The 18,691-nt window shown below is 53.1% G+C and overlaps 1 protein-coding gene across 5 annotated transcripts; it reads left to right on the top strand.

Moving 5' to 3' along the window:
• The first annotated feature begins 825 nt into the window (after positions 1-825).
• KCNIP2 (potassium voltage-gated channel interacting protein 2) lies at positions 826-18,218 on the top strand. 5 transcript variants are annotated; one of them, XM_046654703.1, is made up of 10 exons: positions 826-1,220; positions 13,305-13,400; positions 14,268-14,321; positions 15,000-15,124; positions 15,500-15,569; positions 15,743-15,813; positions 15,953-16,060; positions 16,243-16,347; positions 16,485-16,547; positions 16,828-18,218. In XM_046654703.1, exons 1-10 carry the CDS (start codon positions 1,148-1,150, stop codon positions 16,873-16,875), a joined length of 813 nt encoding a protein of 270 aa, XP_046510659.1. In that variant the 5' UTR covers positions 826-1,147; the 3' UTR covers positions 16,876-18,218. The 5 variants fall into 5 exon arrangements, with proteins under 5 accessions (XP_046510659.1, XP_046510660.1, XP_046510661.1 ...); XM_046654701.1 differs by lacking the exons at positions 826-1,220; positions 13,305-13,400; positions 14,268-14,321 and adding exons at positions 3,300-4,927; positions 8,835-8,893; positions 10,237-10,279; XM_046654704.1 differs by lacking the exon at positions 14,268-14,321 and having other exon boundaries at positions 827-1,220.
• Positions 18,219-18,691: the final 473 nt, after the last annotated feature.

Here is an 18,691-nt window from a genome sequence, read left to right as displayed (position 1 = left end):
GACTCAGTCATTCAGTAGCCATTCCTGGGAGTCAGAGGTGGCTCAGCTCTATGCTAGCCCCTGGCTTCAGGAAAGGAGCTAATCTAAGAGAAGAGGGCCTCATAACAAGGACATGTCTTCCCCACTCTGTATCCTCACCTGGATGCTCAGATCTTCTGGAAAACAAGGAATCTAGGGCAGGGCAGGTGACAGAAGAGAGAAGGGCTGGACAGTTGAAAGAAAAAAACAAGGAACAAAAGAGCAAGAAAGTCTTAAGAAACAGACCTTGTTCACTTTCTTTTCCTTTTCTTCCCCGTTGGCCAATAGGGATCCTTAGATCAAGGAAGAAGTCACCCTGAGAGTGAATGGGACCCAGAGACAGGCCCTGGAGTGGGTGAGGGTGGGGGGGTCCTTCTGAGAGAAGAGAAAATGATAGCCCTCTGGCCTGAGATGAGCCTATGTTAGAGGCTGAGTTGACCTTTCTTCTGCATCCTCATTCCTCTTCAAGCAGGGTGGGCCCTGGCGGGGGCCACAGAGACAGATACATGAGAAGAGCACAACAGAGAAAATAGGGGCTGACCTGGAGACTTTCTGAACAGGGGACTCAGAGACATACCCGACCCGTGCTGACAGTGGGGGAAGGACTGCCTGAGAATTGGGGGCGGGGTTTCCTCACCGTAGGGCCTTCGGCTCCCTCTTCCACCCCTAAGACCCTTGGCTTCAGGTTTAGGGAGTAGTGTTTCTGGAGAGCCAGTCTCCCTTCCTGCACTTCCCAGCTCACCCTTTCACCGGGTGCCTCCCCCGAGCTGCAAAGAGGAGGGGGCGGGGGTAGGGGGAGCCAATCCCGGCAGCGCCAAAGGGGGGAGGCGCGGTGACAGCCTCGGGGAGGGGGCGGGAGGAGAAAGGCAGCTCGGCTCCGCTTTCAGCTCCGCTCTGCCTCCGGCTCTGCGCTCACCTACAGCCTAAACCTCCCGTTGCTGCCCCAGGACCCCCTGGTGGGCCCTAGACCCCGGCCTGGTCCCCAGACTCATCCCCAGTCCCGACTCTCCCGGCCCCCAGCCCTAGCAGCGCGCTACACCGCCAGGGGGCGCCGTGTGAGCGCCCTATCCCGGCCACCCGGCGCCCCCTCCCACAGCCCAGGCGGGACGGGAGGGGGGCGCCCGGGGCCATGCGGGGCCAGGGCCGTAAGGAGAGTTTGTCCGATTCTCGGGACCTGGACGGATCCTATGACCAGCTTACGGGTGAGTCGGTGGCTCAGGAGTCGCAGGAGGGAGGGCAGATTCCCCCCCCCACCCTCGCCCCTGCCAGACCCTTAACCCTCTCTAACTCCGGCCCGGCCCTTACCCGCACTCTACCCCATTTCCAGGCACCCTCCCCGCTGTTCTGGGCGGAAGAGACTAGGGTTCAAAGCTTTAGGTCCCTCGGGGGTGGGGGGAGAGCAGGCCGGCAGGTGGGAGAGGCAGCAGGTGTGGGCGTGTGTGACACAAGGCTGGGAGAGTGTCTGAAGTGGGAGGTGTTACGTGCGTGAGCGCCTGTCATTCCTTGTGTGTGTCTGTGTGTGTGTATGTGTGTGCACCTCCCACAGCTGATTGCCAAGTGCCCTAGGCTTGGTGACAGCCAGGGTGAATGTGATTGCGTGTGTGGCTATGCAATTGTATGATCTTGTCAGATGTTTGAGTGAGGTTATGTAGGACCCTGATTGTACTAATGAAGTTGTTTTAACCATGTGTCTCTGTTCTATATGCAACTCTGTGCTTTAAGTGTGTGATTCTGTATGAAGTGGCATATGACTACCAGAATGTGTCAGGGCTTCTCTTTATGGTGATATGTCTCTTTGTAACACTTTATGACTGTGAACCTCCTGGGACAGGCATTTGTTAAAGTGGGTTGTGTCGTTTTGTGATTGTGAGACTATGTGGGTTATACTGGCATTTGATGCTGATTGTGTACTTTTGTGTGGTGATGTCTGCAGTGGGGCTCTGTGAGTGTTTATGACACGTTTTACCCTTGCTGCCTCTCTGGCTTCCTGGTGCAGAAGAGGGTCATTAGTGCACACTGCTGCTTCCCCATGTTTTCTGCAAATAGCCCAGGTGGACCTAAGGAGGAACTCTAGTCTCCAGCTGCCCGGACTGGCTCCCAGGAGCAGCAGTTGGCCCCTGTGGGGAGGCTTTGGTTAGTGCTGGGTCAGCCCCCCCAAAAAGTACTCAGAGATCATTCTTACAATTGAAGCTCCTTCAGCCCCCAACAGCCCTCTCAGAACTTCACCCAAACCCAGAGAAAAACACCCTCTTGCCTCCCTTCCAGACCCAGATATAGAAGCTCTAGGCCTGGGAGGTACCATAGGGCCTCCCCAAACCACTTAGCTGCCCAGGCATCGTCTCTCTCCCACAGTAGGGAGGTATGTGAGACCAGTACATCTGTGCCTGTGCATATTTCTGGGTTTGGTAGGCAGATCCATGTGTTTGTGTGGGTGACTGTGTCACCTTGTGTACATTTCCATGTACGTGTGTTTCTGTCTCTCATTGTGCAGCCTGCTCAAGAACCTCAACAGAGAATGGGAGGAGGGAGACTGTCTCCCCTGTGTCTGAAATGAGCTGGGGAGGTGAAGGGAACTTTTGATCCTCTTCTGTCTTGAGAGAAGTGAGGTTAAGAATTGGGGAGAGGGAGAGGACTAGGCTGTAATGCCTTGAGAAAGTGTCTCCCCCACTCATTGACCCTAGAGAGGTCATAGTCCCTATGCCGAGACCCGCAGAAGGGGGAGCCCTTCCACTCAGGCAGGCCCTAGATGTGTCTCAAAACTGGCTGGAATTCAAAGGTCCAGCTGTCTGGCTCTGCTTTGAACTCTGTTCTCACCAACTGAGGATTTTGAGAGTAGTAAGGGCCCCGGGGCCCTCATTAACACCACATTAGTTACTGTTTACTTCCTGCTTTAATTGATTCTTCCTTTAGTGGAATCATCCCCTCCCCACTTCTATTCAAATAGCCATTTGAATCAGATTGGATGAAGGTGGGGAAACGCTCGTGTTGAAAGGTGCAGGAATGAAGTGTGAGTACCAGCTATGTATAACTTTTGCTCTCTGGGGCTCACTTTTCTCATCTGTAAAATGGGGAATACCACTGCCTGCCTCCCACGGGAAATAGGTCAAATCTTGAGCGTCAAGAATCGCGTTCCATATCATCAGCATCCTCGCTGTAGATAGCTCCACACACGACTAGGAAAGTAGAAATAGGGCTACCGGGAGCTCTCCTTTCCAAGGAGGTCTTACCTTACAGCGGGAGACAAATGGGGTTGGGACGCCGACGTTCAAGGCGCTGGATGGTTTGAGACGCCTGAGCTGAAGCCTGAAGGGGAGTCGTTGTCCGCGGTGCTGAAGATCGCGCAGGGCGAAGGTGCAGCCGGGCCGTCAGAGTTCCCAGATTGCCTTTCCCGTGCAGGCGGGATTCCTTGGATCAGACATGAGGGTAGTCTTTGGCTCCCGTCATCAGCCTGATGGGCTGACAGAGAGGGGGCCCTAAAGTCATACCTCAGGACATCCTGGGGGCCCTCGACCGCTTTCCTTCTCTACTCCCACCCCAGGCTCGAAACAAAACTGGGGAGACTTCTGGGGGAAAAAAATCCCAGCCCCGCCCTGCCTCTAACCCTTTCAGTCTTCCGAGCCGAGCAGGTCCGCTTGTTAGTGCGGGAGGGTGGGGAAAGGCAGCGATCAGCAGCGGTCCTGTCCTAGCCTTAAGTGAAGAAAGGACTGGAGATGAGAGAGTTGGGACCTGGCTGGCCAAGGCCTGAGCTTGGTCCTGGGATCTGCGGAGTCCCGTCCCTCTGGCCATAGATCTCGTTCCCCGGACAGGGGCGCCCCCGTGTGGTGTTAGAGGAGCCACGCTGCTGCTTCTGGCTTAGTGGAGCTGATTCCGAAAGGGAATGTCGCCAGATCAAGTGGTGAGATTTGCGTAGAGTTTGCAGTTGACTCTCGCCTCACCTATGTAGGATTTTTATCCAAAAATATGGAATCCCAGTCGGAGGAGTGGGACTATGTCTCCTGTAGGCTCTCCCAGCAGTTTGAAATCATTATTGGGTCCTGGAAAGGTTTACTTTGGGTATAATCCAGGAAAAAGGGGTCAGGGCCGGCTCTGAGGGGGGTTTCTTCTTCCTCCTCTCCTGATGCATTTGACTGGCTGTCAGCGTATGATGGGAAAATCTGTGAACCCGCTGCACCAGGACAGAGGGACACAAAACAGTTATGAGAGAAGTGGATTCAGAGCCAGGAGACAGAGACCAGCAGGGACACATCCCTGCTGCCTCTTCTTTACCATCCCAATACACTGGCCAATTCTTCCTTCTCCCTCCTGCTCTCTCTCCCATTGGTCTAGGAAGTCTGAAAGTGTGGGAAGTTACCATGACAACTGTGTCCTCTTACCCTTTCGCATCACCGTATCAAACTGAGAGGAGGAGGGGTGCGGCAGGCAGAGAAGGGGGAGCTGAAGAGGGGCAGTAAAAGATAAGGTTTATTCCCCTTCCAGCTCCCTTTTCAAAATCCGTGGGTGCCCCATTCCCCGTCAGAAATCCAGAAAACATTTCCAGAGAAGGCTGTGAGTAGAGTCCGTCCCCCCCTTACCGCTGTCGCCGCCTCGCACCATCAGAGGAACTTTGGGGACGGGTGCTTCAGATGATGGGGACATGGTGAGTTCCCCTCATGTGGCCCGGAGAAGATAGGGAACGGAATGAGGCTCTCATGTCTTAAGATCCTGGTCTTGCCGGTCCGCCCCTCCGGCGCCGCCCACTCAGGGCCCAATAGGATGGGGGCGGAGACTGGACCGCCCAGGGCCTTGGGGGCGGAGCTTGGCTACTGCGCTCTGTGCCGAACCATGAACCGATGCCCCCGCAGATGCCGGAGCCCGTTGGGGCAGGCAGCGCGATCCCTCTATCAGCTGGTGACTGGGTCACTGTCGCCAGGTATGAGGAAGGGAGAAGGGGGCTGGACCCCGTAAAAAATGAGTGAAGTGGGATAGGTGGCTTACAGAGGTGGGGAGGGAAAGGGCCCCTCGCAGAGATGGAGGGAGCATGATCCCTCAAAGAAAAGAGTTTAAAAGGCAAGACCCCTGACAGAAGTGGAGCTAGGGATAGGGTCCCATACAGAGAAGGTGGAGGAGATAGGGGGTCTTCAAAGAAGAAAGGAGAGGAGGCATTACGGGTCCTCACAAGGGTGGAGGAGGGGCCAGGGCTTTTCACTGAGGGCAGAGGAGGGGACCTCAAGCAGATGGATGTAAGGGGCAAGTCCCCTCACAAGGATAAAAGGAGGCAGCTTGCCACAGAGCAGGGAAAAGGCACAGCCCTTTGCTGAATTGCTTAGTTTAATGGGATGTTAAGATGACTGGGGTCAGTGTCCAGAAGGAAAAAATCCTGAGATAGGAATAGACCAACATGAACTCAGCTAGTGAGTTTGTGTATGATGGGATGGATAGACTCGTGTGGCATAAGGATTGTATGTCACCGTTTTTTCTATCTCTGGGAACCTGTATTAAGGAGGTTGTGCATCATTGGGGTTGTGATCACTGGGGCTGTGCATCCCTGGGGTTGCATATCCTTGAGAGTGAGACTGCATGTACCTGGAATTCTATGCTTTAGAGTTGGGTTGGGGATTCCTGAGTTAGTTGTGTAGCTTTCACAAGGTTGTACCTTGGTGTGAGATTTGTGGGATTTATGACATGTGGATTGTGGGTATCATGTCATGGCACTGCTGAGATTTACACACACCTCCACTTGGGTTTCTTAAGACTGCCTTGGCAGGGCCCACAAAATCCAGTATCTGCTCCCCACTTGGCCTGGGGAGATGAAAACAACCTAGCCCGGTGGCATTCTGGGATCTGTAGTTCTCTGGTTCTCTCCATGGTATCCACTTGAGTCCCTAGAGTATAGGTAGGGCTCTCCTTGCCATGTGCTCCCCAGAAGTGGGGGAGATGGGGCTGAGCCAGAGCCATGCTTGGAAGTCTCTTGGGGAGTGTGCATCTCCCAAGCCCCCTGCTTGGGCCTGTCTCCAATGACAGATGGCTGGAGCCAGGCAGGGCCAGCTCTCAATCATAGCAGGCATGACTTCCAGGCCCCAAAATAGCCCCAAGGCCTAGGGAGGTCATTAATCACCTGATGCAGCTGGGGGCTGCTATGTCTTTTGGCCTGGCTGGGGATGTAGTGGGGCTGGGGGACTGAGAGAAGAGCTCTGCGATCTTCACTGGCTGGAGTCTTCACTGGGGGAGCAAGTGCAGACAGGAAAGTGGGACAGTTGCATAGGGTGGGTCCCCCACCCGTAAGGCAGTATTACTCCAGGAGGTAAACGACTAAATGATAGGAATATTTCTGTGGTTAGATTTGAGGGACTGGAGAGGGCCCACTTAATGCTTCAAGATTCTTTTCTGTGAGCCCTCACTCTGCCTGAAGTGCTTCCATTAAGACTTCACTCCTTTGGGTGAAGAGCTAAGTCTCTGAAGGTTGAGGGTAGAGGTGAGAGAGGGAAGAGGAGAGTCCAGGGACAGGGCAACTGGGTGCAAAGTTGTCAGTCTTCCATCTGTGAATCACCAGCAGAGAGCAGGGAGATGTGCTGTGCTGCCTCTGTTGATCCACATAGTCTGGCATGGCATTCAAAGCTTCATGGAATCCGACCCTTTTTGGTCTTATCACTCATAGCTCCCCCAACATGAACTAAGCTATAGTCACCCAGGATTCCTTGATACTCCCACACAGATTGGAGAGACAGCCTGAGGGAGCTGGCAGATCATTGGTGTCGGTTCAAGTCTTGATCCATCCTTTATCATCTGTGTTATCTTGGGAAAATCACTTCTTTGAGCCTCAATTCCTTCATCTGCAAAATGGATATACTACTTCTGACTCTGACCACATCACCTGTAAACACAGGAATAATAGACTCTCTCTCTTAGGTTTATTATGAGGACTAAGTGAAATAATATATGTAAAGTATTCAGGACACAAAATGTACTCAATAAATGTTGATCCCTTTGTTAAGGTGAGCTGTTGACGTTTTAGCCATCTTTTAAGAACCACCTCAAAAAATACCCTCTCCAAATTTTTCCTGGCCTCCCAGTTAGAAAGCTTTTGCTATAGCTCATTTCATAGCTTGCCTAGAACAGTTTCTACCACGTGGTAGGCACACAACAAATATTTTTTGAATGAATAGATGCTTTATAGTTCTCTCAAAGGGCTGTCTCTGCCTGTCCAGTGGGAGCTAGAACCCTTTTGGTTCACCTTTGTTCCGTAGGCATCAGCTCAGAGCCTGGGATTCAATTTGTGTACATCCAATTTTTTAACATCTTTGCTCTCTAGGAGCTTAGAATCTAGTTGAGAAAACAGGACCGATCCAGAAAGATCTGGGTTCAAATCTGCTTTATCTCCTCTTAGCTAGGTGACCTTAAGCAAGTCCCTTTACCTCTCTGGGCCTCGTTTACGTCATCAGTGAAATGGGCACAATACTGTTCACTCTGTTTACCTCATGGGGTTGACATGAGAAGCCATCAAGATAACAATGTGGAAATCCTTTGGGAATTGCTAAGAGCTTATAGAAATGTAAAGGGGGGAGTGTCCTGTGATTAATAATGGTAGCAAACACTTCAGCTGTTACTCTGTGCCAGGAGTCTTTCTAATAGCTTTCCGTGTATTAATTCATTTACTCCTCCCAACAACCATATGAAGTGGGAAACTGAGGCACAGAGAGATTAAGAACTTGCCCAGTTAATTGCAAGTAGCAAAGCTGGGATTTGAACCCAGGAAGTCTGGCACCCTGGCCCATGCTGTTACCTACTATGCTATGCTGCCTCCTTTTACTGTTCCCACTAATAACATTACAGAAATAGATGCTGAGTTTTGAGGGCCCAAGAATGAGTTCAGGAGAAATTCAGGAAGCTGGGAGCCCGCTGAGGGCTGGAGGCTTTGAAGGGAAGAGAATTTAAGCTGCCTCTAAAGGATAGGTAAGAAGTGTAGGATAGAAGGAGAGCAGAAGGGAAGGCATTCCAGGTAGAGGGAATAGCAGGAGCAAAGACACAGAGATAGCACCGAGTTTGGTGTGTTTAGGGACAGAGAGGAGGCCAAGCTAGCTGAAAAAAGGGGATCTGCTGATGAGGATAGAAGGAAGGGTATTAAATGCCGGGTGTGGAATTTGGACAGTGATAGATATTTGCTGGTTTCATCTGTAAATCTGTAACTTTTCTAAAGTGTGAGAAACCAAAAGCAGTCCCTGAGTTGACTTCTTCCTGGGGGAGGGTGGAGGGGCAAGCCCAGGACCATGCCTGCCTGAGGCATACCCTCATTCTGAGTCCTCCTTTCCACTCCTTCCTGGGATGCTGGAGGGTGGGAGGAGAGGAAAGGGGTAAGGTATGGTCTGAGATGGATGCCTGACCCCATGTGGTGGCCATGTAGAACTGCAGATGAGTGAACCTCAAATTGAAGCAGTAGGGACCAGCCACCACCCCGACCGTCAGCCCACAGAGACACATTTATCCCAGAGCTGGACAAAAGAAGAGGGGTCCTTCTGGGTCAGTCCCCCTAAACTGGGCCTCCTGGGTGGGCAAGCTGTCTAAGAAGGGAGCCAATGTAGCGTGGTGGTTTAGAGCAAAGGCTCAGAGTCAGACTGGGTTAAAATTGAAGCTCTGACACTTAACTGATCTGGAAGATTTGCTTACTCTCCTTTTGCCTCTTATACCACCTATAATGTGGAGATAATAGTACCTCCTTCATAGGTTTATTGTGAAAAGTCAATGTAATAATGTCTGTAAGCACATAGCACATAGTGAGCGCTCAGTCAATGTTAGTCAGCTGTGGCAGTAACTCAGACTCTTCTGGCTCATTGGCTCTGCAGGCCTCTCCTCACCCCACTACACACTCACGCACTACCACCACCACCAGCAGCAGGAGCAGGTAAGATGGAGGAGGGGCTCCAGGAATGCTCTAGGGGCAGGGGACACCATCAGCATGGGGTGGGGGTGGCTCCCTTGGAGAGTTCAGATTTCCCTCCTACCCTGGGCTTCTCTACCAGCTCAATAATGGTTCCCAAGGAGCAGGCAGGGCTTTGATAGCTCCTGGGTAAGGCCCCAGCCAGGAGGAATGGAAGAGTATAGTCCCTTCTCTCCCAAGGATCTTGAGTCTCTTGGTCCCTAAGGCAGCCTCAGTAAGTCCCCTCCCCAGAGGGTCGTGATAAGGCTAAGCAGCCTTTTTCCTGCCCAGGCTATTGGACCTAATCCTCCTCCCTTGGGCCTCAGTTTCCCTGTCTGTGGCCTGTGGGAAGAGAGTGCTTCCTGCCTCACAGTCTCCATGGCAACCGCAATCAATATTGGTGGTGTCCTCCTGACTGAGAGAGGTCATTGCCTTCTCTCCCCTTATATTCTCATACAGTTCCGTGCAGATACAATTACACAAGCACTGTAGACCCATACTCCTAATTATAGGACACATTCATACTACCAATCTTCAGACCCACATCCCACAACCTTACTAAAACACAGACACCTCACATCCCATACACACTCAGAAATACTCTAATATACTCACACACATACCGTAGAAACCCAGGTCACATTTGCATATATACAAGGCACACACTTAATAGACAGGTGCACAATCATGTAAACACACACACACACACTTAAGAGGAGATACACATACTCTTCATTCAGACCAACACAGGAATATACAGACAAGAAAATACCCAGACACCCATAACATATTCTGGCCCAAATATCTATTACGTGTACATGTGCAGCTCATTGTTTCTCACACACATACATGCTGCCCTTCCCTGCTTTTCCCTAAGCATAGCTCCTCCCTCTGCCCCCTCCCTTTGGCACAGAGCAGCCACAGAGTATCTGGGGGAACTGTCCTCAGGGACAAGCAGGTCACTGCTTCCCTCCTCTGGCCTGGCCTTGCCATCTCCTTCATGCCAGAGTCTCCTGAGGAGATGCCAGTCCATAGGCTGAGGTGGCCCTCTTAAGAGGAAGAGGCTGTGGCTGGGAAGCTGTGGTTGGGAGGCGTGTGGGGCATAGGCGGGGTGAGGCGGGGGAGAGGGAGGAGATCCAGGGAGGGAGATGGGGAGGGACGCTGCAGGCAGTCCTACTCAGGCTGGGGAGCCTGAGGGGGAGATGTTGTAAGGAGGGCGGGCCAGCGTGTCTGAGCCTCAGCAGGTGGAGCCATGCCCCAGGCCCACCATGAACCTGGAAGGGCTGGAGATGGTTGCTGTGCTCGTGGTCCTCGCTCTGTTTGTCAAGGTCCTGGAGCAGTTTGGCCTCTTTGAGCCTGTCTCCTTGGAAGGTAACTCAGCTGTCTAGGCATGTCTGGGCTGCTGGCGGAGGGACAGCTGGCTGTAGCCTTGGGGAGGGGGTTACTCTGATTTCATGACTGGGGGCGGGAGTGAGTAGGTTAGTGATTGGATAGGGCATCTGGGGGAGATGAGGAGGGCTGCCTGGGGAATAGGACATCTGGGAGAGGTAAAGAGGGGGACTCAAGGAGTGGATCTGGGGGAGGTAAGGAGGGAGTCTGGGAGACTGGGTGTCTGAGGGAGGTGAAGAGAGAGGGACAGGGTGTTTGGGGAGGTGATGAGGGGTACAGCATATGAAGACTGGGGTATGGAGATGAGGGAATCTGGGACACATGAGGAGAGCTCTAGAGACAGGCAGAGGTATCTGGAGTAGAGAAAGGAGGTTCCAGGGATCCTGAGATAACACCAGCCTTCTGGGGATTCACTTTTGGGGCCAAACAGCACCTCTGAAGATACGTATGACTCTCCACGCCTCTATCCTTGCAGGTGTAGGTTACAGAGTGTGTGTGTGGACTCAGTGTGTGAGAGATATGGGGGGTGTGACTGTGTGTTCATGTGTGTAAAAAGGACAATTTGTGTGACTATGTGAGACTGTGTATGTGACAGGGTGTATGGCTTTCTGAGATGGTGGATATGACTGTGCCTGAGGGGTACAGGGTGTGTGGCTAAGCCTCTTTGGTTATTGGATTGCATTTGTGGCTATTCCCAGAGCTCCCTGAGGATATACCAGCTCCATACCCAAGGCTTGGAATGGGAGTGGGTTCTGGAGGGACACTAGTGGGAACACTGTGAATGAGACATTTATAGATCAGCTCTGGCATGAGGGTGAGGGTGGATCAGATCACGGATCCTGCTTCCCAAGCCCCCTTGCCTCTCCCAGTTCCTCTCAGGATCCAAAGGCAGAATGGTCTCCAAGGCCTAGATATTGGGAATGGGGAAATCAATTCTCCACCCCACCCCAAAGTCAAGTGGGGAGAGTGATATTGGAGGTAGAGAGAGGAGCCCGTTCTGCCTCCCCAGAGAGTTTCGACCTCTCTCCTCTCCACACAAAGAACTGTGCAGCTTCATAGCATGGTGACTATACCCAGTTTCACCAGAAACAGGAAAATGCTGGGTAGACACCTGGGAGAACTGAAAAGATGTGAATGAAGTTGGGGACAAGAGGAAGTCCATGAATTGCCTACTCTAGGGTTTAGTAAGAGCAGATTAACTGGGGTTCATCCAGTCTTGAAAAGATGAAGTCAGTTGGGCTCTAACTTGCCATCCCCTTTAGACTGGTGGGGAGAGGGGTCATCCAGAAAACCCAGGCGTCCTATAGGCTAAAGGCAGCCACTTTCACTTCCCACCTTCCAAGGAGCCTAGCAGAGACTGAGTCCTGGGAGCAGGCAGGGGACCAGATAAGGGGGGATATATAAGGAGGGGGAGGATGAGAGAGGTGAGGGAGCCGTCCTCTAGTCCGGCTACTACACCACTGGAGGCCCCAAGCTCAATCCGGCTTCGGGAAACCAAAGTCCAGGCTAATGGAGCCCTAGGCCGGGGGCCAGGCCACCATCGATCCCCTACCCTATCCACCGCCTCCCTCCCACCCCTCCCTAGCTCCTGTGGGGGAGGGGAGAGAGAGACCTATTGGAGGGGGAGAAGGCATTCACTGCAAGCAGTTACCTCCTGGGAGCACAGCCTTGTCCTAAGGGTGGAGCCTGGCTTGGGAGGGTGGCGCCTGCATGGGAGCTGGGGTGCCGGAGTAACCTACAACCAAAGGAAGTTGAGCCCCTCCAGGAATGGACTGAGGCCAACTTCAGTGTGCCAGATCCAGTGGACTTTGGCCCTGGAGTCTGGAGGTGTGTGCATCTGGGAGACAGACAGACACACCAAGGCAGAGGGTCTCCCTGGGATGCAATTAAAGCTGTGGGACATGTGTGTAAATAAGGGGACATGAGGTAAACTGTCATCAGTGGGCTCTGGCTAGTCTCACGTTACACCAAAATACTCATCTTCGAGGTCTGTTGTTGCCTCAAAGTTTGCTATCATTTCACCTTCAAAGACTAAGCCATACTGAAAGGGACTGGGAAGGGACATACTTTTAGGATGGGTAAGTTAGCTGATAAGGAACCTGGTTCCACTGGCAGGAAGATTCTAGGTGCCTTGGAATGAAGGGCTATAGGAGAGAAAGGTGAGTGTACCCAGGACGAATGAGGGTTCGGTGGGTGAGCTGCAGTCTTAGGTATCTGGGAGCCCTTGGCACCTAGGTCACAATATGATATGGGTGTGTGTCATGGTGACCTTGATATGTGTCATAATGTCATAAGGTCACAGAGTGTCATAGTGTCCTTAACACACTGTGCCATGATGTTCTAGGGTCATTGTGTGTTCTTGTGTGGTTTGATCATGCTGTATGAAAGATGGCCTGTATGGGTCCTCATATGTGTGTGTCATGTTTTTCCTAGGTCACACTTGTATATGTTTGTATTAAGGAGTACTAGGTCAAAGTGTGTGTGTGTGTGTGTCTGTGTGCATGTGTTGGAGCCTGCTTAATTAGGGCATTGGGTGTGAGTGAGTTATTGGGTATCAAGCTGTCACTGTATGGCATCCATTATTCTGTAATTTATCATTCTATGTGCACTATACACACCTGTCACTGTATGTGTGTGTGTGAGAGAGAGAGGTGTTCCTACCCAGGCAATCCTTGGGTTGGATATCACCCTCAGTGGTCAAGCCATAGCGCTGGAGCCAAGGGCACTGGTCAGCAGACACTAAGGCCAATGCCCCTCACCCCCCCGGCCGCCTGACTGTCCTCAGGCTGTGTCCCATTATACAAGGTGCTTGAGCCACCTCGGTGGACTTTCCAAACCTGTGAAACCCACTGGGGCTCCTCTAACCCTGCCACAGCTACTCTCACCAGTCCTCCCCCAACACCCACCCCCAGTCGGGGTCGAATTGTGATAGTGGGGGGAGGAGGGGACAGGGAATAGAGGAACTGTGGGGGTTAATGTGCCCTCCTGGGGTCTTCTTTCTCCCCAGGCCACCCACCAGGGCCCACTAAAAAAGCGCTGAAGCAGCGGTTCCTCAAGCTGCTGCCATGCTGCGGGCCCCAAGCTCTGCCCTCAGTCAGTGAAAGCAAGTGCCTCTCCTGTGCTTCTGGGGGCGGGGCCATATGTGTGGGGATGTGATCAGCGTGTGTGTGTGTGTGTGTGTGTGTGTGTGTGTGTGCGTGTGTGTGTGACCAATATGGCAGGGGTGGGGTGGGCGCTCGCTGACCCTAGTGTGAGGAAGTGGAATGCATGGGTCAGTTTTGGGGGCGGAGCTCGAGTGTCTATGGGCGCCATTCGTTGGCGAAATGGGCGGGATCCAGGTGTTTGGGCGTGGCCAGCGTGGCAGGGCCGTGGCCCGAACCTTGCTGGTGTGGCAAACGTGACGGGGGCGGGGCCAGGCGACTGGGAAGGTCTGTAAGTGGCTGAGATGGGTTAGTGTCTGTGCCTCTGGCCACGCGCCCTGCCCCTGGGCATGTTTTGGGCCTCGAGATGTATGTCAACTGTGCCATGACTGGCGTGGAGAGGATGGAGACCGCCATCTAGGTGCCGGTATACTTGGGTTTTTTAGTCACAGCCGGGTCCCCAGACTTCGTTTTGTCTCTAGGCTTCAGTTGGGTGGGCCTTGGCCACCTCATAGGATCATATTGCATTTTGCAAGCTATAAGGGCCCGTTTTGTAGTTATTTTTGAGAGTATCATCATGGTTGATTTCGCTGGGTCCCACATGGGGGTAGATTCCGGAAAAGGACAGGTGTGAGTCCCGCAAGCATGCGTGTGTGGGGTCCCTTTCATGTGTTTGTGCTCGTTCGTTACGTGTGCCTTTGCGCACGGGGCTGGGGTGTGTGCATTGTAACACGCAGGTCTGTGAGATTTGCTGTGAGTGTGAGGGGCGAGGTGTGTGTCTGCAGTTGGCCGGGTCTTCCGCTTTCTCGGTGACAGTTCCCTCCCTTCAGCATTAGCCGCCCCAGCCTCCCTCCGCCCCCACAGACCCCGCCCGCTGGACCCAGGTGACTTATTCTCCTGGTGGGGGCGGGGGCGGAGAGCTTCGGGATTTCGGGGTGGGGGCACTTGCCTGGGGAATGGATGTTGGGGCCTGGGGCGGGATTGAGATGGGGTCAGGGATGGGACCTTCACTAAGGCTTACGAGGGGTGGGGGCAGGGGTGGGATCTGGATGGGGCTTGCCTGGAGCTGGGTGGGGCATGGCTGGCATGGCTGGGATAGGCGGGACGGGCGGGACTTGGCTGGAGGGAAGGATCTGGGCGGGGCAAGGCCAACGCTGGGTGGATGTGAGTTGGTCTGGGAAGGCCTGGTCTGGGAATGCCGGGAGCTCCGACCCTAAGACGCCTCCTCTCAAACCCATTTTTCCTACTCCTCCCTTTCTGGGACGAATATGGGGCTGGAAGCCTTCCCCTCCAACCAGGGATCAAGGCCCAGGGGCCAGCGCCGAGTTGGACCCCTGGCTCTGGGGCCAGGCCTGGCCTTGGACGGGGCCCGCTGATAAACCTCAAAGCTGACCAGCGTTTTCTCTCCTAGCCTTGACGTCCTCGGCTTGGGGTCCAGGGAACTGTCAGGCTGGTCTCCAGCGTTGGAGATGGGGGGATGGATGGGTCGGTGATTTTGAATAGGGGTCGTGGGGGCCGGGCCTGAGGCGCGGCTGTCCCCCCCCCCCCCCCGCCCCCCCCAGCCAGTGTGGAGGATGAGTTTGAACTGTCCACCGTGTGTCACCGGCCTGAGGGCCTGGAGCAGCTGCAAGAGCAAACCAAGTTCACGCGCAAGGAGTTGCAGGTCCTGTACCGGGGCTTCAAGAACGTGAGTGCAAAGCGAGACCAAACAGGGCTAGGGGTGGGGCAGGAGGGGCGGGGCCTACCCAGGACTTCTCTGATAGGATGGCCTGGGTGCTTTGGGGACTGAGAGGGAAGAGGATGGGGAGGGAGAACCCCTTGCCCTCTAACGGGAGGTTCTGGTCGGTTTGAAAGGGGACGGAGCCTGTAGACTGGCCGGTTAGGTCTGTGTTTTTTGTTTGTGCACTGGGGAGAAGTCTTGCTTCCCATTAGAAGACCTCCATGGTGAGCCCGCTGAAGACATGAAAATTTTCCCTCTGGGAATCTCTGGGCATGGGGGGAGGGGGGTAATGAATGGAAGGAGATTTTGTCTCTGCCCTCAGTCTGCCCCCACCTTCCCCAGGAGTGTCCCAGCGGAATCGTCAATGAGGAGAACTTCAAGCAGATTTACTCCCAATTCTTTCCTCAAGGAGGTGAGAGGACAAGGCCGGAGAGGAAGCAGCTATCCATCTCTAGGCTGAGTGGGAAGAGGGTTCTGGAGGGACTGGAAATGCCAAGTGATAAGAAGGGTTTGGGGACCCCCATAGAGGTAGGAAGCCCTCCCGGGTCTGGAAGCCAAGCTTACTTAGCCACACTTATTCCACAGACTCCAGCACATATGCCACTTTTCTCTTCAATGCCTTTGACACCAACCATGATGGCTCGGTCAGTTTTGAGGTGAGCTGGAGGAGACGGGCCAGAGAGGCCTGTTTCCTGGGGCTTCAGGGTCAGGATCTACAGGCCAAACCCACAGAGGAGGTTGGGTGAAGGGTATCTGAAGACATGGTTACCCACCCCACCCCTGCCTCCTTCCCAGGACTTTGTGGCTGGTTTGTCAGTGATTCTTCGGGGAACCATAGACGACAGGCTGAACTGGGCCTTCAACCTGTATGACCTCAATAAGGATGGCTGCATCACCAAGGAGGTGCTGGGCAACTGAAGAGCTGGAGGGGCTGTATGTGTGGGGAGGTGCAAAGGGCCCATAGTAGGGAAACGTGACCCACATATGCATCACCAGCAAGGGGTGAGCCTGCCCTAGGCCCTAGGCCTCCTGGTTTGGAGGCTAGAGGCTCTGAGGAGGGATTCTCTTCTCTCTTGGCCTAACAGGAAATGCTTGATATCATGAAATCCATCTATGACATGATGGGCAAGTATACGTATCCTGCACTCCGAGAGGAGGCTCCAAGGGAACATGTGGAGAGCTTCTTCCAGGTGCCTGGGACTGGGTAGGCTGGAGGGTGCTGGAGTGAAGGGAAGGAGGTGAAGTCTCAGAAGGGAACTTACCCTAGTTCTGCCTGCCTCTCTCCTGCCATCCCTCCTGTTCTCCCTATCTGACTACATTTTTGCAGAAGATGGACAGGAACAAGGATGGCGTGGTGACCATTGAGGAATTCATTGAGTCTTGTCAAAAGGTACAGGTCCTCGCCCTTCATATTTCCCTGGTCTGGACTCAGGGCCTGATTCAGTGATGTAGGGGAATGCTCCTCTGGGCAAAGTACTATCTCCCTAACTCACCTCCACTCCAGAATTCTGTTCCTTCACAACTCGGGGAGGCTCTGGGTGTCTCCTTCCTCACTGTCTCTCTCTGTCTCTGAATGTCCCATTTCTGACTCAGTGTCCCTCTCCCTGTTCTGACAAGCTCTTTTTCTTTCTCTTTCTCTCCAATCTGCCTCTCTCACACCATGGCTACAGGACGAGAACATCATGAGGTCCATGAAGCTCTTTGACAATGTCATCTAGCTCCCCAGGAGAGGGGATCAGTGATCCTGGGGGGACCATCCTATAGTCCTAGTGCAGGTGGACTGCACCCTTTTCTTCCCAGGTCTGTCCTCATCCTAGCCCTGCCCTGGGGGCTGTAGGAATCCAAGAGCCTGGGGATTCAGTGGTCCAGATCTGTGGAGCTGAAGGGGTCAGGGAATGGGGAGAGCATATCTGCGGGGTGTTCCCAGCTCCCAACAGCTCTTACTCCCTTCCTGCCTGACACTCAGTGTTGAGGGTGCCCCTGCTATAGAAGTTGAGTGGTTCTCCACCTTCCACCCCAACTCTAGAAACCACAACACTAGACAAAATGTCTCCTGCTATGGTGCTTCCCCATCCCTGATCTCATAAACATTTCCCCTAAGACTCCCTTCTCAGAGAGGCTGCTCTGTCCTTGGCACTGACTGGCCTTTCAGACCAGGGCCTTTGAGAGCCCTGTAGGAGGGGGACAAGAATGTAGAGGGAGAAATCCTGGGCCTGAGCCAGTGGTCCTAGGAGGTGGCTGGGGTAGAGAGCAGAAAGTCCTGGAGATTGTCAGTGAGAGCTCAGGCATGCCAGGCTGTGGAACTCTGAGCTCCATAGGTCTGCTGTCCCAAGCCATGAGGATATGAGTTTCCAGGTTCTTCAGAAAACCTTGTCTTCTTGGAAACACCACAGAAATTTTCCATACCATTTTCAGTATCCCAGGAGAGCCTGGGATCCTAATGTCTCACTCATCCCTGGAAATCCTTCCTCTCCTTCCTTCCTGTTTGTATGGTGGTGGTGGCAGCAGGGGAAATATGGGTGGGAGATGTCCTGGCTGATACCTGCCAAAGTCTCAGCCTACCCTCTCTGATGGCTACAGTTTAAGTTTTCATTTGCCATTTCCTCTGGAGGCATAGAGTAAGTCAGGGACTATCCAGTGGATACCCTAGAAGGAGGGAGGCAGGCATAGCATCTGAACCCAGTGTGGGGGCATTCATTAGAATCTTTGATTTACCCAGGCTCTATTCCAAGCCCCCACATAACCTCCTCAGTTCCCACTTAGAGTCTCCTTTTGCTCTATTGAATCAACCCAGAGATGCCCCTGAGCACACCTAGAAGGCAGGGACCATAGGACCCAGGTCCCACCTCATTGTCAGCACCCCTACCATGCTGCCACCCCTTAATACACTTGCTTGTCCCATTTAGCTGACCCTCCCAGTCAGCCAGGATCTGAGGGGAAGGGCCCCCAGAGAACCCCTTTTCTCATCAGAACACTGTTGACTGCTTTGCATTTTTGGCTCCTCTGTATATTTTGTAAAATAAGAAATACACCAGATCCAATAAAACACAATGGCTATGCACAGGCTGTTGTCTCTGCCTTTTTGTCCCTCTCACCCCGTAACTCGTGCTCCTACAGCCTTTTAGATACCAAAGAAAGTGGCTCTCTTTTCCATAGCATGGTCAACCCTTGGCAGGGGACCGAGATAGAGGTTCTGGAAGGGTTGGAAACCTACCTGACCTCAGAGAGGCCCCCATGTGCATCTCCCTCTCATATCCTTAGAGGAGACAATGAAGAGACAGGATATTGATGTCCGAAAGACTATGCCAAGCCAGCTGTCTTTTGGCTGGACATTCTTACAAGTTGAATCAAGATTTTCTAATTTACAGACATCTTAGTTAATCTCAAAGTACTTTCTTTTTGAGGAGGGAATTCCCTTTAGTTTCCTTTGTGTGAATATCCCAATCTTGCCTCTAGTATGGACATACATTTGTGTCTATACTCCAGCCAAGAATGATAGGGGATCAGAGGGAGTAGACCCAGGGCAGGTTACCG

The sequence above is a fragment of the Equus quagga genome, chromosome 2 (genome assembly GCF_021613505.1).
Source record: "Equus quagga isolate Etosha38 chromosome 2, UCLA_HA_Equagga_1.0, whole genome shotgun sequence".
In the NCBI taxonomy this organism is placed as follows: domain Eukaryota; kingdom Metazoa; phylum Chordata; class Mammalia; order Perissodactyla; family Equidae; genus Equus; species Equus quagga.
This window is presented reverse-complemented; position numbering and strand designations above follow the sequence as displayed.